A 19,240-nucleotide genomic window follows, 5' to 3' on the forward strand; every position below is an offset into this window, starting at 1 on the left:
GCAAACTGAACTTGAATCCTAGCAAGACTGAGGCATTGTGGGTGAGTGGTTCCTACATCTGAGAAACTGGTGAATTGTTTACTCTGGATAGGATTGCACTCTCCATGAAAGAGGAGGTTGATTGTCTCAGAGTATCTCTGGATCCAGTCTGTCACTGTAGGTCCAGGTCCAGGTAGCCTCAGTGGCTAGAAGTGCCTTCTAGCAATTGCAACTGGTATGACATACACAGGTTTCCCTTCCTGGACCAGGAAGGCTTGGCATGGATTACTCCAGGGTTGGATTTACTACAAGGTGCTCTATGTAGGACCTCCCTTGCACTTGATCTGAAAGTTGCAGTTAATGCCGAGTGGGGTGGCATGTTTGCTGAGGGAGGCCTTGTCAGCATATAACATCTGTGCTCGGAGAACTGCAGTGGTTGCCCATTTGCTCCTGGGTGAAGCTCAAGGTACTACTGGTAGTAAGTGAATCAATCTTTTAGTGTGACAAGCGCACACACTTTGGAACTCCTTGCTTATTGACACTAGGCAGGTGCCTTCACTATGCTCTTTTTGGTGCCTACTAAAAACACCTTAGGCAAGCCTATCCACACGTGTAGAATGTTGACCATGTGTTTTAATCTAGGTTTTAGCTTATTGTTGATTTTAACTATTTTTTTAATGTTTTAAATAGTTGTTTTTAATTACTTTTGCTGCTAATGTCATCGTTTTCTTCTTTTTGTAACTGCTTTGAGGGGTTTTTTTAAACAATTGAGCAGTATCTAGGTGACAACCATTTCGCTCAGGGGTTCCGTTCCTGGCCTCCCGTGTGTGTTGGTGTGCATATAAGCATGCCGTACCCCATTAGACCCCCTTCTGCTGCCTTCTGGGTCCAAAGGCACCTCTGAGCAGCCAAAAATGATTATGTTGGTGTCAACTGTTATTATTGCAGATAGATAAAATAAATGAAGGGTGGCTAAGCTGTAACTCCCCGGACGGCAGCTCCCGCTATACCTGACCATTAACAGTGTTGGTTGGAGCCAAAGAGCCACAGTTTAGCCAACTTTGTAGCAAAGGACTGAGCAGCTTTTATTGGCACTTTGCCTCTTGAAATGTTTGGCACTTGTGTATCCTTCAAGAAGAGTGTCCTGTCTTCTGGCCACGGCTGAAAAGTTGTGGCTTTCTCCCTCCCCCGTTCTGTGCACAAGCAAAAGGCATGAGGCAGAGGGGCGAGAGGGCAGTCAAGGCAGCTCAGAATTTGGGTGTGCTTTTTCCAGAGGGCCTTGCAAACTGAGGTGCTCATGGCCCTTGAAGAATCCTGGGGAGCTGGGCTGAATCAGAGGGTACCACAGGCCCACTGTCTGTGCTTGAGTGGGATCATCAGCTTTGGCAGGGCTGGGCTGGGAGGAGCCCTCTTGCATCTGCAAACCCTGCTCAGAAAGAGGGAAGGGGACATTTGATTATTATTTTATTTTGCAGGTTGGGGGCTCACAGAATCATATCAGGGAGTGAACAGTAAAGGGAGTGATCAGTAAAAGCAAGGTTTTGTGGTTTTTTAGAAAATGTCTAGTTGGGGGGTAGGGCTTGGGAGCTATAGAAAATCTTTTGGCATCATAGTACCATAGTGAGGGACCCATGGGATCAGTCAGCAAAAACATTATTTAAAAAACCCTATAAGTTAAAAAAAAATAGGGGTAAAATTTGGAGACGCCTTGGGAGGGGCAAAAAAACCTTATGGCATCATATTGAGAGAACCATAGAAGCAATCAATTAAAAAAATTGATTATTATTTTAAGAAATGACAAATTTCAGGGTAGGATGGAGTTTGGAGACTGTGTATGGTGACTTCAGGTTATCCACCCTAGTTTAAATAATGAAGTACTTGGGCTAACACGTTAGTTAAAAGCAGATTGAAATTAAAAATCCATAAGGCCCATTCAAAAGCTAATAAAGTTGGACCCAAGTGTACACCCTTGGGAGGGATCTGGGACCAGCACTGTGAAGGCCCTGCATCTGCTATCTGTCAGTCAAATAGGCCTTAATGGTAGAGCCTCTGAGGTCAGTCATAAGGCTGGGAAGGGGGCAAGAGCCGTTCAGAGAAATTGGTCCTAATCTGTTTAGGCCTTTAAAGGTCAACAGCAGGACTTTTAATTGGATCCACAAATGAATAGTTTGCCATTGCAACTGGTATAATGACCCCAAAACCTGGTCCCAACCACTCTCCAGGCAGCTGCGTTCTGATTTCTGAACTGTCTTCAAAGGCAGCGCATGCCAGACATTGCATAAAGTTAACAACTGATGAACCAGCTTATGCTGGTGAAAGGTGTCCTAAGCCATGAATCCCGCCTTGTGCCTCCACAGATAGTGCAGAGTTCAATAGAGCGCCAATCTCCATACTTGTCTTTCAGGGGATGTGCCTCCCCATGCCAAACAATTTGCAAATCTCCAGATATACAGTAGATGGCATCTCACTTCAAACCAACCGATGATTTTCTTCTGCAGCATCATATACACATTAAACAAATGGAACCTTGTGGGATAGTGCAGGACAAATCCCATGGAGAGGCCCAGCCAGTTAATACAACTACCCTCTGAGTAGGTCCCAAAAGGGAGAAGGGGAACCACTCAAGCCAATGCCTCAGATTCCCAAGACTACATGAGGGCCTCCAGTGTCAACCACTATCAGGCACACACTAGGCTGCTGGCAGCAAGAAAGCAGGTAAAATGTTTGAGGGGGGTGCACATGACAATGGTCTCACCCCTTCACTTGCTGATACCCATTTTCATCAGTTCTCAGTTTTGGGGGGTAGAGACAAGCTTGTGGCATGCCAGACAGATCAGTTTGCTTTGAGGAGAGTTACAGAATTTTACTTTGCTATGAAATTCTTCTTCGTTGTGTCTAATTTATACATTTAAGCTTATTTAGATCAGAGCCTAAAGCTAGAAGCGTTTTTGTACAAGGACCTGAACACTGTAAATTGATGGACAGGATGAGGGTCAATAAATGGAGCTTGATGGAGGCAAGTGATTCTTGTGTCTGGAAGATTGGCCAGTTGCCTATTCTGGTTGTGTTTGCATTCCCTTTGGAAAAGCAGGCTCATAGTTTGTGCTCCTGGATCCAGCCTTGTCAATGGTAACCTTCGGTAACCTCAGTTCTAGGAGTGCCTTTCACAAGCTGTGGTTAGTACACCAATGACAGTTATACCTTGGGTTACGGACACTTCAGGTTGTGTGTTTTTGGGTTGCACTCTGCGCCGAACCTGGAAGTACCGGAACGGGTTACTTCCGGGTTTTGGTGCATGAGCAGAAGCGCCGAATCGCGACCCGCGCGTACGCAGACGCAGCACTGCAGGTTGCGAACATGAGGCACCCGAGCAGCCACTGTCCTGCCATTCTTCAACTGTGATTTATGCATTGGTGACCTCAGGACTTGATTACTGCAATGCAGTAATCTGGTCTGTAGGCTCCAGCTGGGACAGAATGACGTGGCTAGATTGATGGCAAGGGCAGACTACTTGCCATACGTAACGCTGTTGCTTGAACATTGGCTTCATGAATTTTCAAGTCCCTTAACAACTGGGGGTCCAGGATACCTTAAGGACAGCCGATTCCAATCACTGAGATCTCTAGGGGAGTCTCTTTTTTTGTGGCACCCCATGGCTCATATCTAGCAGAAGCCACACATTCAGTATTGTGGGCCCAGGTCTATGGAACTAATTTCCAGCTGAGCTGATACAAGCCACCACTCTGTTGAACTTTGGGCACTTGGCAAAGACTTTCCTACTCCCAGAGGCGTTTCTCCTTAACATTTAAACCTAGATAGCATCTTAAAAAGTAGAGACATCACCTTGCCAACAAAGGTCCGTGTAGTAAAAGCTATGGTTTTCCCAGTAGTGATGTATGGAAGTGAAAGCTGGACCGTAAAGAAGGCTGATCGCCGAAGAATTGATGCTTTTGAATTCTGGTGCTGGAGGAGACTCTTGAGAGTCCCATGGACTGCAAGAAGATCAAACCTATCCATTCTTAAGGAAATCATCCCTGAGTGCTCACTGGAAGGACAGATCCTGAAGCTGAGGCTCCAATACTTTGGCCACCTCCTGAGAAGAGAAGACTCCCTGGAAAAGACCCTGGTGTTGGGAAAGATTGAGGGCACAAGGAGAAGGGGGCGACAGAGGACGAGATGGTTGGACAGTGTTCTCGAAGCTACCAGCATGAGTTTGACCAAACTGCGGGAGGCAGTGGAGGACAGAGGCGCCTGGCGTGCTCTGGTCCATGGGGTCACGAAGAGTCGGACACGACTAAACGACTAAACAACAACAACAACAAACCCATTGAATTTTGTTGTTTTTTGTACAGCGTGGTATAAAATACCTAATGGTATAGAACAGCTCATCATCATCCTACTTTGGTGGGGAGGGTGCAGGAGAACAAGATTCTAAGCACAGGAAGCAGCCTTATACCAAATAATTATTTATTAGTTTCGCAATATTTCCCCAATAATAGCCCAACTATAGCAATATCAAGGATGCAGCTTTATACCATACCAGACTATTGGTCCATCTCGCCTAGTTTTATCTCTTCCGACTAGCAGTGACTCTCCAGGGCTTCAGGCAGAGATCTTTCTCAATGTCTTCTATCTAATAGCAGGCAATAGCAGGAGTTGAACCTGCGACCTTCTGCAAGCAAAGCATTTGCTCCACCACTGAGATCAGATCCTTCCACAACTTCTTCTCTTTATATATTTTTCTCTGAAAAGAGGTGATTTGCATTTCGTTTTTAAGCTTATTGTTATTTTAGAGATTATGAGTTCTGTGGTGGAATTATTGCAGGCACAGAGATTGTTGAAGGTGTTCTCTTGTCCTCATCATATAATATCTTCTCAAGGCACAGTTACAATCCTGTTCTATCCCTTCATGACAATGGACCACTCCTGGAGAGTCATGAAACCAGAACTTATTGTTGGGAATATACTTGCTACTTTGAGCAGTAACTCCATTGTCTGACCAACTTGCAATAGAATATTATTTACTTTGGTTGTATCCTGTTCTTCTTCCAGGTTGATCAGGGCAACATACTGATTCTGCCATTGTTACCCTCCAATTTATCCTCTCAACAATCCTCAGAAGTAGGTTTGATGGAGAAATAGTGACTGGCCCAAGTCCCCCTGAGCTATGCAGAATACATGCTTGGGGCAAGGAGGTGTGAAGGCTACCACAGTGTTACTTATTCTGGTACTTATTCTGGCTGCTTTGAAGAAGTGTAGGCTGCTGGACAGATTTTTAATCTGTTTAAATTTACATCTCTGCTAAACTTTGTGCAGTTTGCTGTTCATGGCAAATGCTAAAACTGATCTTTTCAGTTCCTGTTTTGTTTTTTGTTTTTTAAATGATATTTATTAAAAATTTCAAAAGAAGTTACAAAAGTAATAAGAAAATAGAAAAAAGAAAACAAAGAATACAAAATACAGAAGAGAAAGAAACAATTAAAAATAAATCCATCTTTCCATATCTTGCCTTTCATTTACTTGTTTCCCTGACCTCCTCACACCTCCCTTTTTTGTATTCCATTTCGAATGGTTAATTCAGCAAATCCTTTCCCTCTTTGTTTTTATCTTAATTCTTTATCTTAACATATTATAACTTTATATTTTCATCTATTAACAATCCTTTTTTACATATTCCTTTTTAACATTGTTGCTAAAACTGCTTCATTTCATTCCGACATCATTTTAACATGCATTAATTTTACAATGTTTCTGTAGATAATCTTTAAATTTCTTCCAATCTTCTTCCACCGACTCTTCTCCCTGGTCTCGGATTCTGCCAGTCATTTCTGCCAATTCCATATAGTCTATCACTTTCATCTGCCATTCTTCCAGGGTGGGTAGATCTTGTATCTTCCAATACTTTGCAATGAGTATTCTTGCTGCTGTTGTAGCGTACATAAAAAAAGTTCTATCCTTCTTTAACACCAATTGGCCGACCATGCCCAGGAGAAAGGCCTCTGGTTTCTTCAAGAAGGTATATTTAAATACCTTTTTCATTTCATTATATATCATCTCCCAGAAAGCCTTAATCTTTGGGCACGTCCACCAAAGGTGAAAGAATGTGCCTTCATTATCTTTACATTTCCAACATTTATTATCGGGCAAATGGTAGATTTTTGCAAGCTTGACTGGTGTCATGTACCACCTGTATATCATTTTCATAATATTCTCTCTTAAAGCATTACATGCCGTGAATTTCATACCTGTGGTCCACAACTGTTCCCAGTCAGCAAACATAATGTTATGTCCAACATCTTGTGCCCATTTAATCATAGCAGATTTAACCGTTTCATCCTGAGTATTCCATTTCAACAGCAAGTTATACATTCTTGATAGTATCTTAGTTTTGGGGTCTAATAGTTCTGTTTCCAATTTTGATTTTTCCACCTGGAAGCCAATTTTTTTATCCAGATTGTAAGCCTCCCTTATTTGATAGTAATGAAGCCAGTCTCGCACTTTATGTTTTAGTTTCTCAAAACTCTGCAATTTCAATTTGTCTCCTTCTTGTTCCAAAATCTCCCAATATTTCGGCCATTTGGCCTCCATATTGAGCTTTTTCTGAGCCTTTGCTTCCATTGGTGATAACCACCTTGGGGTTTTGTTTTCAAGTAAGTCTTTATATCTTATCCAGACATTAAACAATGCTTTCCTGACAATATGGTTTTTAAATGCTTTGTGTGCTTTAACCTTGTCATACCACAGATATGCATGCCACCCAAAAACATTATTAAAGCCTTCTAAATCCAAAATGTCTGTGTTCTCAAGAAGCAGCCATTCTTTCAGCCAGCAAAATGCTGCTGATTCATAATAAAGTTTAAGGTCTGGTAGGGCAAATCCACCTCTTTCCTTTACATCAGTTAGTATTTTAAATTTTATTCTGGGCTTCTTGCCCTGCCAGACAAATCTAGAAATGTCTCTCTGCCACTTCTTGAAACAGTCCATTTTGTCCAAAATTTGCAATGATTGAAACAAAAATAACATTCTTGGCAATACATTCATCTTTATAACAGCAATTCGACCTAACAAGGAAAGCTTCAAATTTGACCATATTTCTAGATCCTTTTTCACTTCTGACCAACATTTTTCATAATTATCTTTAAATACATTTAAGTTCTTAGCGGTCATATTAACCCCCAGGTATTTTACTTTCTTAACCAATGTTAAACCTGTCTCCTTCTGAAACCTCTCTTTCTCAATCGGTGTTAAGTTTTTCTCAAGAACCTTAGTTTTTAACTTGTTCAACTTAAATCCTGCCACATGACCAAATTCTTGAATCAATTCTAATACTCTTTTAGTGCTAGATTCTGGCTCCTGTAGTGTCAGTACTAAGTCATTTGCAAAAGCTTTCAATTTGTACTGTTTGGCTCCGACCTGTATACCTTTAATCAGATGGTCCCTTCTGATCATATTTAGCAAAACCTCCAGGACCGAAATAAAAAGCAATGGGGAAATTGGGCAGCCTTGTCGTGTCCCTTTCTCTATCTTAAATTCCTCTGTCACCACATTGTTAACAATTAGTTTGGCCTTTTGTTCTGAGTAGATTGCACCTATACCATTTTCAAAACCTTGACCAACCCCCATCCCCTGCAGTTTTTTCTTCATAAAACTCCGAGAGATATTATCAAAAGCTTTCTCCGCATCTACAAATATTAAGACTGCTTTAGTATTAATATTCACTTGCAGTTTTTCCAAAATGTTAATTATATTTCTCGTGTTGTCAGACAAGTGTCTGCCCGGGAGAAAGCCAGCTTGGTCTTTATGTATCTCCTCCACTAATACTTTTTTTAATCTTTTAGCCAAAATGTCTGCAAAAATTTTGTAATCCACGTTAAGCAAGGATATGGGGCGGTAGTTCTTAAGTTGTGTCTTTTCAGACTCTGTTTTCGGTATAAGTGTAATGTAAGCTTCCTTCCACGACTCTGGCGCTTTTCCCCCCTCCAAAATTTCATTACAAACCTCCTTTAGTGGTTGAATTATCCAATCTTTCAAAGATCTATAGTATTTTGAGGTTAAGCCATCCGGCCCTGGAGATTTGCCCAACTGCATATTCTGGATGGCACCTTCTACCTCCTGTACTGTTATTTTATGGTTCAACATTAACTTGTTTTCTTGAGAGATTTTTTGTAATCCATTTGTTTTTAAGAATTGGTCTATATCAAACTCTTTCTGTGGCCCTTGTGTATATAACTGTTTAAAATACCTCTGGAAACATTTTCTAATTTCCACTGGATTCTGTATATTCTTTCCTTCCACTTCCAAATTAGTAATGGTGTTGAGTTTTTGTCTTTTTTTCATTTGCCAAGCTAACAGTTTTCCACATTTATTAGCCGATTAAAATGTCCTTTGTCTCATATGTTTAATTTTCCATTCTATTTCCTGCTTCATCATTTTCATATATTGGACTTGGTATAACTTTATTTCTCTCAGAATCTCTTGTGACTTTGGTTTCGCTCTCAGTTTCTTCTCGCCCTCTTTTATTTTCTCCAAAATTTTGTCTTTTTTCTCCTTTTGAGTTCTCTTCTTTAATACATTCTGTTGAATTAGAAACCCCCTCATAACCGCTTTGCTTGCGTCCCAGATTACTCTTTTTTCAATAGTAGTGTTCATATTTATCTCAAAATAGTCTCTCAAGGTTTTTTGGGCCTTCTTGGTAACCTCTTCGTCTCTAAACAAGGTGTCATTCATCCTCCATCTGAAGGAACCAGTTGGTGTTAGTCTCATCTCCATTTTCACAGCATTATGGTCGGAGCAAGTTTTAGGGCAAATTTCCACTTTTCGAATCTTAAGAGCCAGTCCTCTAGTTATCCAGATTTGGTCAATTCTTGTCCATGTCATTTTGGCTTCAGAGAAGAAAGTTCCCTCTCTACCCAAGGGATTCTTTGTTCTCCAAATGTCAATTAAGTCCATATTGTCAGTCATCTCAAAAAAGGTTTTTGGTAGTTTGCCATCCTTAGTAACTACCTGTCTCTGTGCCTTGTCCATATTTGTAGATACCACTCCATTCATATCTCCCATCATGATAATGTTGTAATCCATATATTCCAGCAATGTCTCATGCAACTTTTTAAAAAATTCAGATTTCCCCTCATTAGGTGCATAAACTCCTACTATCAAAAATTTCTCTCCTTGTGTTTGAATTTCAATTGCCACAAATCTTCCTTGGTCATCTTTAAAAATAAATTTCGGTGATAGGCTCTCTTTTGCATAAATCACTACTCCTCTTTTTTTAACCTTATCCGATGAAATAAACTCTTGACCCAATCTTTTATTGATCAATACTTTCCTATGTAGCCTTATCACATGTGTTTCCTGTAGACAAATCAAGTCCAATTGTTCCTTTTTCAATAAATGAAAGACTTTTTTCCTCTTCTCCGGGGAGTTAAAACCATTAATATTCCAGCTTAATAGCTGCAGAGCCATGGCGTGGTTACTTTACTTTTCCTCCAACTGCACCCAGTAATTGTTCTTGTTCTGTCGGTGGTATCACTTTCTCTGAGTTGTCCAATCCAAAGGATAGTGATGCTATGTCTAGTATTCCTGGTTTTAATGCTCTTGGCTCTTCTTCAGATTCTTTCTGCAGATCTTCTCTGTAGTCTTTCAAAAATCTTTCTTTATCATCCACTGATCTTATTTTTAGCTTTCTTCCTTTGAAGGTAAAAGATAGGCCTTGAGGGAATTCCCACCTGAAAACAATTCTATTACTTCTCAACAGGGTCACCAGATCTCCGTAGTTAGACCTAAGATCCAGAAGGTATTTCGGAATGTCTTTAAATATCTCCACTCTTGATTGATGTATTTCCAAGGTCTTCTGAAAATGCAGACTCAATATTTTGTCTCTCTCCTCTTTTGTTCGGAGGGTAATCAAACAGTCTCTCACCCTGTTCTTTCTCCCCCCTCTTCCAAGCCTGAAGACACTTACTATCTTGATATCTTGCTTCTCTGAATCTAGGTTCCAAAAGTCTGCAAATTCCTGCATAAGAAAGTCACTTAGGTTATCTTTCTCAAGTTCAGGTACCGCCCTGATCCTTAAATTTGTCTGTCTTTCCTTCAGTTCAATCATGGATAACATCGACCTGTGGTCCTCAAGTTGCCTACATATCGGTGGTATCTTTTCCTCTATGGCCAGTGCTTTTTCCTTTGCTTCTTCAGCTGTCTTTCGGGTCAAAGTAGATTCCTGCAGCAATTTCTCAATAGATTCTGTGTTAGAGTTCACCTTCTGTCCGAAATTATTGATGCTTGTAGTGTTTTGGTCAATTATAGTTGTTGCTTCAGCTACTTGTTTGCTCAGTTTTTCCAAAGATTCATTAATTTTACCTAATGCCAAAGCTAAAACATCTTCAGATGCCATTCCTTTTGACCCCACTTGAACAGATGCTGCCCCTGGTGGTGCAGAAGGGCCGGATGCTGATGCTCTTCGCTGCTGCCGAATTTTATCAGATCTTGTTGTTTTTTCCTGAGGCAAGTCTGCCATAACACTTTATCTGAGGCTCAAGGTCAATCCCACGGACGGAGTTTGTTTTGCTGTGGAAAATTCCCCTAGCCAGTTTAAAGTGGAAAATTCCCTGGCCAGTTGTAACAATTTCAAAGTTCCTCTAGGGGGACACAGTAACAGTCAATTCTTGTTGCATTAAAGTAACTTTTCCAAGTCCCCCATTTAACAAAATAAACAACAGTTTCAATTTCAGTTTCAGTTACTTTACAGTTCCTTAAAGTCCGGAGAAGCCAGTCAAAATCAAAGTATCTCTCTTGCAGAGTTAACTGTCAAAAGGTTACAATATCCATAAACAGCGCGATTCACAGTATGGCAATCTTATTGTCACTTGACAGCCCGTTCCCAGGCATTAAGTGGTGGTCTTTGTTTCTTTTCCTCTCTTTTTGCAGGCAAAAATACTTCTCCCTCTTCCCTCCCCTCTCCTGCAACTCAGGGAGGGAGATCTCTTGTATTGATGTTAGGATTTAAGTCCTTTTAAAGCGATTTTCCAGGTCTTAGCTTAGATGATCTTTGCTTTGATCTGTTTACAAGAAACGGAAGGCGGACTTCCTGTTTAAGCCTTCCCGTTTCGGTGCCAAATTAGTGCTTTTTCTTCCCTTATTTTAAATCTTTAAGTTTAACCTACTCACGGTAGTTGTTTTGATAGCTGAATTGTCACAGGAAAAAAGTCAGCGCTCTCCGGCAACAGCTGTGCAGCTTCACTCCACGGAAGAAGCAATTGACTCTCAACACCGCGCCGCTCACCCCGTTTCACTCCGGTGCCCGGAGCCGGGTTCCTTTGCAAATTGGGGGGGGCGCTGAAGGTGCCCGCTGAGTCCCACGGTCATAGGCTTCACCAGCCTGTGGTTTTTTGAAGGGTCCCCGCTTCGCCGTAGCGGCAAGACCCGATTTCCGCGGAGCTAACTCCCTCAGAGTTAGAGGGAATCCGCCATTGCCGATGGCGCCGACTCCGGAAGTCTGACCTTTTCAGCTCCTGGTGCAGCCAATTTCCTATTTTGGAATCAGTAAGGACGGATGGAAATTAAATAGTTTTGCCTTCTTATTTTCACCCTTAGTATGGCATTGATTCTGTATGTGTTGCCTTCATCCATTATGTTTACCTAAAAAAAAACTAATAAGAAAAAATACACCTAATTGTTCCAGTTAGATGTTTCCTTGTCATTTCATATTGGTGAGCAAGAGGAGTTGGTGACGACTGAAATATGTTCAGGGAAATATTTTGCAAGATTCTCCTTATTAAAGGAGAATCAGTCTTAAAGCAGTTGGTTGCTTAGTGTGCTCCTCTTAGTAAAATATTTCCCTTGTGGATGCTCCTGAGTCCACATTTGCAACTTGCAAAGTAGCTTTTTGTGACTGAGAGGTTTTTGTTTTCTAGCACATGGTGATGCTGGTGAGCAAAGCTGATCTTACTCTGTACTTAGAATTAGATGTATATATTGTTCATTTGGTATCTGCTGCTCAGTTCTTATAATAATAGTAAAATGCATGTTCCTCATAGATCCTCTGGTCTTCCAGACCTAAACCATAGCTACCTCTGCTCCCTCCTGTGCTCTAACCTTTGGTCACTCTGCTATGCGCCTCAGGCATTTGCCTACTTGTGTCCCACCCCGTCCGGTCAGCTTGAGTCTTGTTCCTCTTCCAATATGACTTTTCTGTCCAACACTCTTGCCTGCCCACAGAGGGTCTTTCCCCCCTGGGTGTCTTTATCTTCTAGTATGTATGTTTTTACTCTTGCATGCCAACAGCTTAATGCGTCAATGGTTTGTGAATATAAACATTTCGGATTTTAGGATGCAGTGTTTTAGAGTTTTTGTTGGTACTGCCCATAGTTCAGATGTGATTCTGGCTTAGCGCAGACAACACATTAAAGCAGGGTTTGAGCCAGCCGTAGTTTATAACCCAATCCATGTTTTGTGTTTCCAAATGTACAAGCAAAACACGACTCATTGATGCATCTCATGGTCTTTGTTTTCTGCCCTCTCAGTTTCATAAATTTACTCCCATCTATCTCCATGGTTAAGCAACCCCTGAAAGAGATGCAGTTGCTGTAACTATGGCTTGTTAATTCAAATGTCATGTCAAACCATAGTTAGCACAAATGTTAGCTTTGAAAAGCTAAGATCTGATTCTAGCTTCTGATTATGGCTTTCCAGCTGATTGTAAGCCATGGTTTGACAATTCAGCCATCACACAAGCTTTAGTTGGGCTTCCTTAGTCATATTTTGAAGTGATGTCTGAATTGAACAAAAGATGCCTGGCAGCTGATAGTTTGCCAGCTTTGGTACATGCCCTCCATTTAACTCTGGAGAAATTCCTTTCTCAGTTCTAATCTTGTAAACCAGTTGCCACCATTTTGTATTAATTGATTTCAAACCATGGTTTGTATTAACAGTGCTTTGCATCACTACCAATGAACAATGCTAAAATGTATTATAACAGAAGGTGACATTTGCTTTACATCTATTGTGGTTTCTGTGTCTGGGCTGAGTTGTTCTCTCCTGATTTCTTCCTACCTTTGCTGACAGTCTGATACTGAAACTGATTACAGACACCCGCTCTGCAAAAGGGCTGATAAGGATAGCACAAAACGTTCATACAAATGTGCAGAGATAAATTTATTCCACCAAGAATTTGGTACACTTCAGTCTCAAATTAGCCTTTCATCAGTGGCATCTATAACCCAGTGAATAAAAGCATCCCATTTGAGCAGCTTTCCCCAAACTGATACCTTCCAAATGCTTTGGGCTGCAGCTCATCAGCCCCCGCCAGCATGGATGATGGGAGTTGTACTGCCACATCTGGAGGGCAGCAGGTTGAAGAAGGCTGCATTGGAGCAATGCATATTCTGTATAGTACAACATAATTGGTTACATGTAAAAAATAATAAGTGCAGCACACCTGTTAAATGTCAATTAAAATGAAAAAAAATATATATTTAGTCTCTCTGGAAAATTGATGGTGCTGGGAGAGTTAATAATTATCTTCCTTCGTTCAGTCTTTGTGTAGCTGTGGCTTTGTTATTGGATCTGTCACCAAGGAAAAGAAGGGGGAGGCTTTTGATTTATGTTCAATAAGGAATTTAACAAGGTTTTATTATGCCCTCCCCCCTCGATCGAGGCTGAATGGACTTCATTTAAAATTACTTTTGGACCAGACCAGGAGTGTGAGTGCCTCATGATTAATGCCAGTATTCCAAATTAATGAGGAACCAGTCACGAATCATGCCTTTCAAGTCGGCAGACACGGGCTAAAGCGGCGTAGCGAGTTGCAGTGAACTCCCCAGAACCCACTGGGGAACATTGCCAGGAATTTTACCTCATAAATTTTGGCTTTCCCCTTCCTGAACTTCCTTACTGCCCTGGAGGGCAGTGGAGAGCTACTGCCATTAATCATGACGTCAACCGGAAACCGAAAATTGATGGTGGTCTTAAGCTGTAATCCTTGCACACTTACCTTTGAGTAACTCTCATTGAACTGAATGGTGCTTACATTTGAGTAGATGTATAGGCTTGCACTGTCAATAACAGATAATTCTTGACTTCTGTAAGAACAGATTTTTACAACAGTAGGGATTGCCTAAGCTGGAAAAAAACATGCAAAGTGCAAATACATAGTTGTATTCTAAAGGTTTCTTCCTATAGTAAATATGTCTCATTTGTAACTTCTCCTTTAAAAAAGGAAAAGTTTACAACAGCAGAAGAGGAAGTTGCCTAAGATAAAGAAGAGTCTAAATACAGAACTGTATTCTAAAAGCCTCTTCATATGCTAAGTATTACAAATGCAATAAATGGTTTGCATATTTTTTGGCACGCCTTGGTCACCAGCCCCAAGTACCTCAGAAGCCCAGCACACCTGCAAGAGAATCACCCACTCTCCTCTTGGCTCCACAAGGTGAATGGGGGTTGTTCCAGTTTCACTGAGCTGAGCTAATATAATAGAATTTAAGGAAGAATAGAGACATCTGTGGGACACTCATAGAAGAGGAACTAATGCCTATATGCCTATGAAAGTTGCCAAATTACTCCTATCACAATTTTATACTGCCTCTTTTTATAAAACTCTGTTGAAATGGTGTCTCTGCTAAATGATTGAATTCCAAAAGCATTTAAATCATACACATTGGCAGATATCTAGCTGTGTTATACTTGGAGTAAACCTTAGGGAGGAGTTAGCAGCCAGCAGCAAACTTAGCACATTGCAGCTTCTGGGAGCTCACAACCAAGAACTTGTGATCAGAACTTGCAGGTGGGCATTTGCGAGGGCAATTTGACGGGGAGGCCTGGAGTCCTGTCTCACGGTGTGCATAGGACCAAGAGTCATAGAGGGCAAGGGAGCTACTGCCATGACCTGCAGTACCTGTGCCATGTTGGTCTTTCTGCCAGAGAATGTGTGAAAGTACATTTGTAGCAAGTGTAAGCTGGTTGCTTTGCTGGAAGAGAATGTCCAGCAACTTGAAGCTCACCTAGACACACTTCGAGTGACAGGACAAGATGCAGTGTTTCTCAGTAGAGCTGAGTTGGACTGTGATGGCACAGCAACAGAGGTGAGATGACTCTAGGGAGGAGGAAGATCTCCCACTGCAAGAGACTAACTCCTGGAGGAATGTGATGCACAGAAGTAGGACTGTCACAAACCATACTGTGTTGTTGGAGCTGCAAAATCACTTCCATGCTCTCACCTTGGACACCAATTGTGGGCCAGAGGAGCATGGGAAGCATTTGCCAGCCTCAGAATACACCAAGGTGGCTGTGAAAGGTACAGTGCACAAAATGATCCTGCCACCCTCCAGAGGAGAGGAGGAAGAGACAGGAGGAGATGGATTTGGAGGAGTCCTTTTCCATTCTTGACCTAACCCCTTTGGATCATGGATGAGTATGCCAATAACCCACTTGCTACCTTCCATGGAGATGATCTCTGAGAAAGGGAATTGCAGTGTGGAGAAGGCAAGCTGAGAGGAAGGAGTGGGAAGTACTTGAGCCATAAGGTTCCTGCCTTTGTAACCTATCCTAATAATATCCAGATAAGCGCCAGTAGTCGAGAGGAAAAGACTCGAGAACAGCAGATGCAGACCTTAGAACACTCTGAGGAGGCTGTGGAAGACATCATGATTCCTGCCACTCCCCAGCGGAGGGAGAGACAAGTGGCAGGGGTAGGTGACTCCCTACTGACTGGGACAGAGGCACCAGTTTGCGGAGGAAACGAGATGTCCCGGGAGGTGTGCTGTCTTCCAGGTGTCTCCTGAGACAAGACAGATGTGAACAACAGCAATAGCATCTATTAAAAGTCTGGAAGAAAAAAGAACTTCAAGTGGTCTGGAGGAACCGAAAAGGTGTGAAATAATTCCTTCTAACTTTCTGCCATCTCCCAACATTTTAAGTCCACATCCTGTTGGACTTCAGTTCCAATCAGCCTGAGCAGGCACAGTCTGCGGTCAGGGAAGATGGGAATTGTAGTCCCAACATCTGGAGGGCTACAGGTTCCCCTTCCCTGTTGTAAGTCATTCAGTTTAACTAAGTATTTTATTTGTGCAGAGCTTCCATAATTTAATATTAATGTGGCTTTCTCTGCTTTGCACATAATTTTTTTTTAAAGTACAATATTTTAAATCTTATTCTCTTATACTAATTACTATTCCTTCTTTGTCTTCCTTGTATATTCATTTTATTGTACAGAACATTTTTAAAGCATGGGCTTTATTCTGAAGAGTGATTAAGCAAAATTGGAAAGTGCTTCAGATTAGGTATACTGCACACATATTAACTAACTATTTTGTGATTTTGACATTTGCCGCAAGTCTGAATTGGTAGCCAGTTTTGTTTTTACCAACAACAAAAAATAACTTTAACAATTAAGACTTAACATGCAAAAATCCTTGCAGCTATAACAGTATCATACGGATCTGTTCCAGTAAAAGCAGTTGTATGTGTTTTATAATTGTAATGGTTTTATTTGATTTTATAATTGTTTGTTCTATTGTTATAACATACCCTGGGACCTTATGTTGAAGGAAGAATAAAAATGTTTATAAATGAATGAATGAATGTCCTTGTACTACGGATTGAGGCTTACTTTAAAGGCACTTGAGGTGCCTTTATATGGCTGAGGTGAGATATAAATGGGGAACTTCCAGACCTCAACTCACGCTCTTAATCACTATGCAACACCAGCTCTCATGGAGTTGGAAAAGACCCAAATATTATCTAGAATAGGGGGGCCACTAGGGGGCGCATTGGAAGATGGCTGACAATACCATCTCTCCGACCCACACGGGGTAATTAAGAGGCTGTTATGGGAGTAGGCAGCCTCCCTTGTTGCCCCAAGGAAATGGGGAACACTGCCCTTGCCTGCTGTGCCCATAAATCACCCCCTAATTTGAAAGAAGGGGGTGAGCGCCCTAGGCAGAATGCCCCAGTGTGGACCTCGGCTCTCCTGGACGCTGTCTCTGATCGCGCACTAGTTGCAGCAATTTGGAATAACTAATTACAAAAGAAGCAAATGCACATATTTCAAGTGAAGAAGGGGAGTGAAGTCTGCTAATTTAAGTGACCTCTGCGAAAGAAGACGACGGGTTGGAGAAACAGGAATATTTTACGATGAAGATACACCAAAGGCTGGGTATGTTGACAATGGGACTGAATGGGGAGGGGGACCTTTTTTACTTTCCTTCTATGTGATTTACAAGAACCCCACCTCATTAGAATCGTCAGTTGAACTGACCCAAGCAGGATGATTAAGGTCTGTGTGGAGATAAACTTTAACCAAAAGTATGCTTTATGAAGATCGAGAAGCAATAAGAGCTTTTGGGAATGGTGCAGCAATTAATTCGGAGTCGCCATCTTGCCAAAGGATTTATAGCCGGGAGGAAGAACGGACTTGTTTTTAGACTGCATTCCTGTTGAATCTCCTCAGAGGTTTTGAGAAAGGAGGCAGATTGGTGAAGATTAATGACGCTAAGACTGTTTTGATGTATGGAAGTGATGTTATATGGAAAACGTCTGGATATGGCTACTGGATAAAAAAAAAAATATCCACGCAGGATTACAAAATGTTCTAACCAGCTTGCGGAGACTATCAGAGGTCACAAAGAGAAAGGAAAAATATATGAAAATAACAACAAGAGATGTGGAAAAACAATAAGAAAGGACTGGATAGTACTGTGAACATCATAAGATTAGATTTGTGGACATCAAAACAGCAGTAAGAAGCAAGAAGTTGATTGGATCCCCTTCGGAACTTGAAATATGGGTACCCCCAACAAAAATTTAAAATTCGGCTGTGTAATTTGGAATTTATGTAATTTGGTTTGATTTGATGTGATTGGTCAGTTAATAAAAAATTATTCTTAAAAAAAAATATTATCTAGAATAGTAGTCTTCAAGCTTTTCTATCTGGAAATGACTTTAGTCCAACATTTTTAAGGAACACTTATTACTTTGCTACCATGCAAGTGTAAACTGTTAGTGTCCTGTTGCACCCCATGTTGCGTCACTGGGTCCCACTAGTGGGTCCCAACTCATCAGATGATCTAGACGGGGATAGCCTACACAGTGCCCATCAGAAGGTGATGGATTTCAACTTCCATCATCCCCAGCTAGTGCTGATAAGAATTCTTGCCTAAAATTCTCTGTAAAGGTAAAGGGACCCCTGACTGTCAGGTCCAGCCGTGGACGAATCTGGGATTGCAGCGCTCATCTCACTTTATTGGCCGAGGGAACCGGTGTACAACTTCTGGGTCATGTGGCCAGCAGGACTAAGCTGCTTCTGGCGAACCAGAGCAGCACACGGAAATGCCGCTTACCTCCCCGCCAGAGTGGTACCTATTTATCGACTTGAACTTCGTGCTTTCAAACTGCTACATTGGCAGGAGCAGGGACCGAGCAGTGGGAGCTCACCCCGTCGGGGGGATTCGAACCGCCGACCTTCTGATTGGCAAGCCCTAGGCTCTGTGGTTTAACCCACAGTGCCACCCATGTCCTACAGCAGCACCCACGCTCTGTAGGACACCAAATTGGCTACCCCAGATATGCACAATGTCTGTGCCAAAAAGCAGGATTCTAGTATGCCTCAAGCTACAGCAGACACATTGCAAGATATGCTTACAAGGCAATTTATTGCTCTAGCTGACTCATGAAGTTGAGACAGATAACACGTTTGCCAATTTGTGTTGTGACATTATGTCTAATTATTCCCACTGTTTGCTGATAAAGTAATGTTTTGTTTTTGCCTTGCCCCTTCTTCTTACAGCTGGGTGATCCATCAATCTTTCCTGCTGTCATTGTGGAACATGTACCCAGTGCAGATCTCCTGAACAATTACTCTGGTTTGTCCTGTGTTGCTGAACCCAGCGACATGATAACAGAGAACTCGCTGGATGTTGCAGAAGAAGAAATTATAGAAGATGATGATATCACCCTTACAGGTTTGTAAGCATTTTTTTTTTGCATTGTCACTTAAGGACACAGTGGCTGAGATATGTCCATGCCTTTTGACCTGTTAAACCAGGAAGCTTCCAATTAACCATGGTTTCATGATTGGTCCAAGTTGGAAAAACCATGGTTACTAGCTGAAATGAAATGGGAAACTATGGTTAATTGGAGGCTTTCTGATTTCATTTCAGCTCACATGAAGTGGCTCTGTGCTCAGACAAAAGCTTGTGCATATTTTGGCTCAATAAGTTATGATTGCCTGAACCAGCTCAATTGAGTTATCACACTGAACCATAGTTTG

The 19,240-nt window shown here is 41.6% G+C and overlaps 1 protein-coding gene across 3 annotated transcripts in view; it reads left to right on the top strand.

Annotated features, from left to right (window-relative positions):
- Positions 1 to 19,240, top strand: part of ELF1 (E74 like ETS transcription factor 1) — a 74,427-nt gene that overhangs the window by 37,892 nt on the left and 17,295 nt on the right. For 2 of the 3 annotated variants that reach the window (XM_053397554.1, XM_053397556.1), the window contains one exon: positions 18,758 to 18,932. In XM_053397554.1, the coding sequence (XP_053253529.1) occupies positions 18,758 to 18,932 (175 nt within the window). Of the gene's footprint in view, positions 1 to 15,554; positions 15,843 to 18,757; positions 18,933 to 19,240 lie in introns of those variants that run through there. The other variant, XM_053397557.1, reaches the window with a different exon arrangement.

The sequence above is a fragment of the Podarcis raffonei genome, chromosome 7 (assembly GCF_027172205.1).
Source record: "Podarcis raffonei isolate rPodRaf1 chromosome 7, rPodRaf1.pri, whole genome shotgun sequence".
Classification (NCBI taxonomy): Eukaryota; Metazoa; Chordata; class Lepidosauria; order Squamata; family Lacertidae; genus Podarcis; species Podarcis raffonei.